Source organism: Pavona decussata, unplaced genomic scaffold, assembly GCF_977016875.1.
Source record: "Pavona decussata unplaced genomic scaffold, jaPavDecu1.1 SCAFFOLD_96, whole genome shotgun sequence".
Lineage (NCBI taxonomy): Eukaryota > Metazoa > Cnidaria > Anthozoa > Scleractinia > Agariciidae > Pavona > Pavona decussata.
The window spans coordinates 775,381-782,712 of record NW_028145513.1 but is presented as its reverse complement, the minus strand read 5'-3'; the positions used below and the strand labels follow the sequence as shown (position 1 = coordinate 782,712).

Genomic DNA, 7,332 nt, shown 5'->3' with positions numbered 1-7,332 from the left:
GTGAATGAATTTTGGTTTTCTCCGATCCGTTTACCAAAAAAGATGGAGATAAACCTGGCTGTAAAACGTAGTCACCCAATTTGTTGTTGATGTCTTCGCCGGTTAACGAACTTCTATAAATTTCCATCGAAGATAAGTTGCTTCAGGTAGAAATTAAGTTCTTTATTGTGCTTCATTTGACAAGTCCTCATCCTTTTTTTTTGACCCAGAACAAATTTTTTCTTGTTGTTTGGCGTTTAGTTCAGATGGTGGTCGAGAGCCGCTCGAACAGACAACAAATTAGTTTTCTTAATTACAAAAACTGCCATCTTTTCTCCTCACTGAAACGTAAAACTTAGAGACCTTTTTTCATCTCGTTTACTTCCATTTTTCAAATCTGTCGTAAATTCGTTTGTTGGTGAAACCACTCTGTTAAAAAAAAGAAACTTTTGTGCAAATTTAATATTTTGATGTTCAGTTATACTAGTATCGACATCGACAACATTAACACAGCAATTTAGGGTTAGTTAACAGTGCTACAAAATAACTGGAATTTTAGATTGTTAACATCCCGGTCACGGTCAAAAACCAGAAATGTTTTTATTCTCTTAGACAAGCCTTTATGTCCTGTAGTAAAGTCATGGACGTTTTCCTCTCCGTTCTCGTCGTAGACTAGAAACGTTTTTTAAGAGTAAAACATTTCTAGGCATTTTTTTAATGTTGAATAAATGCGTTAAAATGCTTTGAAATGAATAAATCTGTCAAAGTTAATGCATTTCCACACACTCCGCATTTTCGACACTTCGCATTTTCCATACTCCCCATTTACCACACTACTCAATTTCCATACTCCTGATTTTCCACACTCCGCACTCCGCGTTTTCCATCCAACCTTACGACATACTTAAAATGGGGCGGCCTTTCACGGAAACGTTAGGTGAATTATCACAGTTTAGTGAACTCGCCGATTCAACTGCGCAACAGCAGACTTACTGAGACTGCAGACCCATGATTTTAGAGCGATTCTCAAGCAAAAATAAGGAACAATCCCGCGATGGATTTGGTTGCCCTCTGATCGATATCAATAAATTTCTGTTCAGGTTGATGTTGATTGTTTCAGCTAATTTTGACAGTGCTCTGACGGCATATAATTTGTTGGGGGGGGGGGGGACTCCCAAAAATATTGGATAGGGGTGTGCGGCCCGCTTCCCAAAACCCTTAACCTATTTATGAGCAAACTCAGCGATTTTCCTTACCCTATTTATGACCTGACCAAAAATTTGATACCCTATTTATGACCTGATAGTGTCTGGTGAACTTCAGTTCAGAAAGCCATGGAGCCCAGCGCGTCACAAGCCGTTGCGGCACGTACACAGTTGCTGTAAACATCATGATGAACAAGTAGCTTCTTCTAAAAAAAAAATGAATTCAAGACTAGAGTGTGTTCTGTCGCACTTTGTAATAATCATCGCACTTTGTAATACCTGTCGCACTTTGTAATAAAACTGTCACACTTTGTAATACCTGTCGCACTTTGTAATAACACTTGTCACACTTTGTAATAAAATAGCTATCGCACTTTGTAATAACAAGTTGTCGCACTTTGTAATAAATGAAGCTGTCGCACTTTGTAATAAGCTTTTAAATTACTTTTGAATACGACGTTCGGTAGAAAATAAGTGAATTAACTAATCACCCAGGGTACAAATACGTTCTTCTTTTATATTTTACTTTGTACACTAAACTGAGGGGATGAAAAAGAAACGCGTTGTCCTCCACGCTTCTCGCAATTGTTATTTGTCTTGATGTATCGTGACAGGAACACTTCCTCATCTCGATTAATGACTTTTAAAAATCGGTTTTGTTAAGCCGCTCCATTGACTCGGTACTAGTCTAATTTACCGTGCAAATGACCCTATCGCATGTTTAATTTGTAAATGATAGCTTAATTCAGGTGTTAGAGAGGAAGAAACTGGAAAGTAACCTGTGAAATGATGCTCAGGACAGAAGGAGAGATTTGGTGTTCTCTTGCAAATCCTGGGCAAGATGTTTTCCTCTGCTCCCAACCAAGTGGTTAAAGACATGCTAGTCTAACTACTATGCGTGACCCACACCTCAAAATGACCTCATCGATCTAGGGCAGGAGGCATTTGTATATCTCACACAATGGTTTCGACCAATGCTCGAAGGGAAAGGCTGTCACATTGCATCCATTCCACCCCAGTGGATCTTTTTGAAGGCTCTGGTCAGTGTTCAGTTCAAGAGGTAAGCATAGCTTGATCTGTGGACCACCATTCTAACAAAGAAACCCGACAAATGTGATCTCAAAGATGGACTCCACTTGCTTGAAATCGTATTAGTTCTTCCTATCTCCGCTGCTCAGCAGGGAAAGGACATAATCAGCCCAAAATAGAATCAAAAATGATTCACATTCCTCCCTTGGTGGAGAAACCCTTGAAGATCCATGGGAATTTCACTGGAGGGTCCATCAGTTCTGGATTTTGATCCAGAGGCAGCAGTAAAAAAATGAGTTTCTTCATCAAAAAGGCCACGAGGACCATTCCTCCAATCTTGAGGATATAATGCAGCAGATATTCAGAATATAGATAGAATCTATCCAGTCTTTTATTTCTTGGCCCACACCTCACTGCAACTCCCATCTACTAATATTTCAGCACACACCAAGCGAAGAACAAGCGAAGAACAATACAACTATAAATTCGATTATTTACCGTGCAGACCTATTGACCACTTATACTGCGTAGCGTGTATATTTCGAAGAACTGTGGTATTTGTCTTGTAATGGTGTCCAAGCTATCTCGACTTTTAGCCACGATTGTAGCACCTATTTAAAATCTTGTGACTACCCCCCCCCCCCCCCCCCTCCAAAAAAAACAAACTCCTCATATAGAACAAGTAGCGAGTCACTTGAAGCCTCCGTCTCCCTTACTGACACTTGGACTCAACCCTCTCGGGCATCTTTTTATTTTTACCTGGAGTTATTTCCCCTCTGTTCAGATATTACACTCCATCGTTGCTAAACAAGCTATGTGATCTCCAAAATAACAATTGCGAGAAGCGTGGAGAAAAACGCGTTAGTCCCCTCAGTTAAGTATGTAGAGTAAAATATCAAGGAAGAACGTATTTGTGCCCTGGGGGATTAGTTAAGTCATATATTTTCTACCAAATATCCTATTCAAAGGAAATTTGAAAGCTTATTACAAAGTGCGACAACTTGTTATTACAAAGTGCGACAGCTTCATTTATTACAAAGTGCGACAACTTGTTATTACAAAGTGCGACAGCTATTTTATTACAAAGTGTGACAAGTGTTATTACAAAGTGCGACAGGTATTACAAAGTGTGACAGTTTTATTACAAAGTGCGACAGGTATTACAAAGTGCGATGATTATTACAAAGTGCGACAGAACAGAGTGCAAAACTCGATACCCTATTTATTACCAAAATGGCAGCAAAATGACTAAAATCGATACCCTATTTATGATAAAGCGGCTGAAAAACCATACCCTTTGGGGCCGCACATACCTAAATGGCCCATTTAAGGAAGTACCCCACCCCCCCCCCCCCCCCGGCGGCCAAGTCCCTCATGAAGACAAATTCTAAGGAAAAAAGGGGGGCCTAATTTCCACCAATTCCGACCCTTTTGCTTGTTTTATTCTCTATTCCAAGAGAGCTCTACTTTTCTTTTGAAATGATATTAAACATACATACGTGTTTCTATTATTCGCCTGCGGGTTCGCCTGTTCACGGTTCAGTTTCCTTAAAGCGCAGATTTGCGTTAAAAAAAAATGGCCGGTGAGCGCTTGAAGGGAAACGGTCAGTAAGTCGACTACTCAGTAATGCAATCTTGTAATCTTGTACTTAATAGTGTAGCGAAACGACCGCATACCGTACCATTTTATTCAGTATGGGACGCTACTAAAGATTCCCGTATCAGTGAAATATTTAGTTAGGTTCAAGGTTCAAGGTTCAAATGATTTCCTTTGTTCTAAATGACAGGAAGTTCCAGTATAAAAGGGGCCTGGCCAGGCCATTCTCACCGTCAGTCATACATACATACGTGTTTCTATTATTCGCTTGCGGGTTCGCCTGTTCACGGTTCAGTTTTCCTTAAAGCGCAGATTTGCGTTAAAAAATGGCCAGTGAGCGCTTGAAGGAAAACGGTCAGTAAGTCGACTACTCAGTACTGCAAACTTGTAATCTTGTACTTAATGGTGTAGCGAAACGACCGCATACCGTACCATTTTATTCAGTCTGGGACGCTACTAAAGATTCCCGTATCAGTGAAATATTTAGTTAGGTTCAAGGTTCAAGGTTCAAATGATTTCCTTTGTTCTAAATGACAGGAAGTTCCGGTATAAAAGGGGCCTGGCCAGGCCATTCTCACCGTCAATCATACATACATACGTGTTTCTATTATTCGCTTGCGGGTTCGCCTGTTCACGGTTCAGTTTTCCTTAAAGCGCAGATTTGCGTTAAAAAATGGCCAGTGAGCGCTTGAAGGAAAACGGTCAGTAAGTCGACTACTCAGTACTGCAATCTTGTACTTAATGGTGTAGCGAAACGACCGCATACCGTACCATTTTATTCAGTATGGGACGCTACTAAAGATTCCCGTATCAGTGAAATATTTAGTTAGGTTCAAGGTTCAAGGTTCAAATGATTTCCTTTGTTCTAAATGACAGGAAGTTCCGCTATAAAAGGGGCCTGGCCAGGCCATTCTCACCGTCAATCAACCATCAGAGCGTAAACAACTGACTAACAACATGTGCCTTTTTCATCGAATTTTACCGATAAAATTGGCTTAGTTTTAATAATAACCCTTGTTAAACCAATTAGAACTTGGTATTTTATGTTGCTGTGGTGATATTATAAAATTTTGAGGCATATTTTTCAGAGGACGCTTGAGTCAACAACTTGCCACGAATGAACAGCGTCTAAATTTGCATCTCACGCCCGCAAGGGTGTGAAATGAAGGAGGGGCTTGCCCTTTTATAGCGGAACTTCTTGTTTAAGACGCGAAAAGTCTTGTAAGCGAAGAAGTAAACAGGAACTTCTGACCACTCTTTTATCAGCTGGATAAGCAGTAATAAGAAACAGTTGTGAATATCTCCTCCGAGCGCTCACGATGTTTTCGTCGGCCATCCAAGTTTGTTTTTCGCTGTTGGTGCTGATTTTATCGACCGCCTTTAGTAGCCCAGCTGAATCAGGAAACAGTAGCAAGGGGTCCGCTCCCCCGACTAACAGTAAATGTCAAAATCTCATTTACAACACTTTCAGCGCGGGGCCCAACAAAGAGGTTAAGGAACTCTTGCAAGAAATGAAACTACAACTTTCGGATCTCCAGAAGAAAATAGAGGCACTCACAGGGAACAAAACAACTGGTAAAGGTGATTGAAACGTTCGTTTATGTCCGAATAAAAGCGATTTTAAGCACTAAAATATCTTGGGTTTCTGAGAACCAATTAACGGAGAAATGTCGAAGAGAAATGACAAATTTAGCGACTTTTTTCTGTGAGCACACAGGAATGACGCTTGTTTAAATATATTTGTTTTTTTTATTTTTAACTTCACAACTTCAATTGACTTTAGTCTTTGATAATGATGTTACCTATTTATAAATCGAAACGTTGAATCGCTTTACTTGTATTTCTAACCAACAAATTGACTTAAAAATCCCGAGATAAAAAAGTGCAATGGCCTTTGGATGTTGAAAAAAGTTTGTTATTTTTCATTAAAACGAGTATCGAGCGCTTCTCAGTGGAAAGATGTAGCTTTGCTATTTATATGTTTCAACTGATGAGTTGATTTTATCTTGTAATGTTTTTATATGCAAGTTTAGGCAGCCATATTATTTACAATTCACGTTTGATCAACCCTGATTCAGTGACATTGGTTGTTAAAATAGCGTGTTAACTAATAATTTGGCTTTGCTTTGCTTTGCTGGTTTCAGATCACAAGAAGAACTGTGCTGAGCTGTACAAATCTGGAAGGAAGATCAGTGGTGTTTATGCAATCGATCCTGATGGTTCAGGCCCGTTTGATGTGTTCTGTGACCAAACAACAGTCGGTGGGGGGTGGACAGTGTTCCAGAAGAGACTGGACGGCTCGGTTAATTTCTACCGCGGCTGGAACGACTACAAACTGGGCTTTGGTAACCTGAATGGCGAGTTTTGGCTGGGACTGGATAAGATAAACCGGCTGACTAGAAGCGCACGAAACAGACTTCGTGTGGATCTGGAAGACACAAAAGGGAAGACGGCCTATGCTGAGTACGATCAGTTTGCTGTTACAAGCGAGAGCTCTAAGTATCAGCTGAGTCTTGGAACTTACTCGGGTGAGCTACTCTTTTAAAGCAAACGCGTCCCTCCTCGTCCCAATGGGGGCCCTTCGCCTCCTCCTTCGAGAAAGGAGGAGAAGCGACTGTGCGAATGCGGTTAAAACAACACAGCGCTATTCAAAACTGGCCTATCTCTTCAGATCAGTATAGTCAATAAAAATTTGAACCGTTTGAGAGCCACGCTAAAACACTTTTCAGGATCTCAGCATTCACGATACAGTACTAGCCCGCGTATAAGAACCTGGGTTTTAAGAGCCTGTTAGGCTAAAATTTTCATTTTAAGCCTTCTCCACATAAGAACCTATTTAGGCTAAAATTTTAAGTTAGGTTCTTATCAGTGGGATTGCTGTGAAATTGTATAGGTAGAAACTTCTGAATCAAAGATCATCATCTATTTAAAAGTAACTTGACATAACTTTTTTTTTCTTTCAAGCTCAAGTACCATGTTGTATGTCTATTGTGTTTGCCATTATACTGTATTATGAGATGATATTTATGATATATATAGTATATTCAGATATAATTCATATGAAAATATAAGAACCTATTTTAAGAACCTTGGTAGCCTAAATTTGCTTTAAGTACCATTTATATAAGAACCTATTTAGGCTAAATTGAAAAATTCAGCTTCTTATACGTGGGCTATTACTGTAATCAATATGGGTTTCTGTGGTTGTTTATCTTCTTGGAACTGACTGTAAAATGTAAACTTTCTTTTAGGAACTGCTGGAGATTCCCTTTCTGATCATCGTGGCCTCCCATTTACAACCAAAGATCGGGACAATGACGGGAGGTCGGACTTGAACTGTGCCGCGTCCTTCAAAGGAGCCTGGTGGTGGTCACTCTTCCAATCTGAACGGCTTGTATCATCATGGACAGCACTCATCAGCCGCTGACGGTGTCAACTGGTATCACTGGAAAGGATATAACTACTCCGCGAAGAGAGCTGAGATGAAGATCAGACCAGAGAAGTTTTAAACTTCTGACTTCT

General features: G+C 40.1%; 4 protein-coding genes and 1 long non-coding RNA gene across 11 annotated transcripts in view; 2 read left to right on the top strand and 3 right to left on the bottom strand.

Moving 5' to 3' along the window:
* LOC146472802 (protein LTO1 homolog) overlaps positions 1–7,332 on the bottom strand; it is a 188,647-nt gene that overhangs the window by 44,610 nt on the left and 136,705 nt on the right. The window lies entirely within an intron of this gene.
* LOC146472807 (uncharacterized) overlaps positions 1–7,332 on the bottom strand; it is a 151,299-nt gene that overhangs the window by 44,610 nt on the left and 99,357 nt on the right. The window lies entirely within an intron of this gene.
* LOC146472816 (microfibril-associated glycoprotein 4-like) overlaps positions 1–7,332 on the top strand; it is a 35,157-nt gene that overhangs the window by 3,309 nt on the left and 24,516 nt on the right. The gene's annotated exons all lie outside the window — the stretch shown is intronic.
* LOC146472817 (protein LTO1 homolog) overlaps positions 1–7,332 on the bottom strand; it is a 74,144-nt gene that overhangs the window by 56,905 nt on the left and 9,907 nt on the right. The gene's annotated exons all lie outside the window — the stretch shown is intronic.
* LOC146472815 (microfibril-associated glycoprotein 4-like) overlaps positions 4,311–7,332 on the top strand; it is a 35,938-nt gene continuing 32,916 nt past the window's right edge. The window contains exon 1 of one of the 2 annotated variants that reach the window (XM_085119007.1): positions 4,311–5,385. In XM_085119007.1, the coding sequence (XP_084975133.1) occupies positions 5,130–5,385 (256 nt within the window). In that variant the 5' untranslated portion in view covers positions 4,311–5,129. Of the gene's footprint in view, positions 5,392–7,332 lie in introns of both variants that reach the window. The other variant, XM_085119005.1, reaches the window with a different exon arrangement.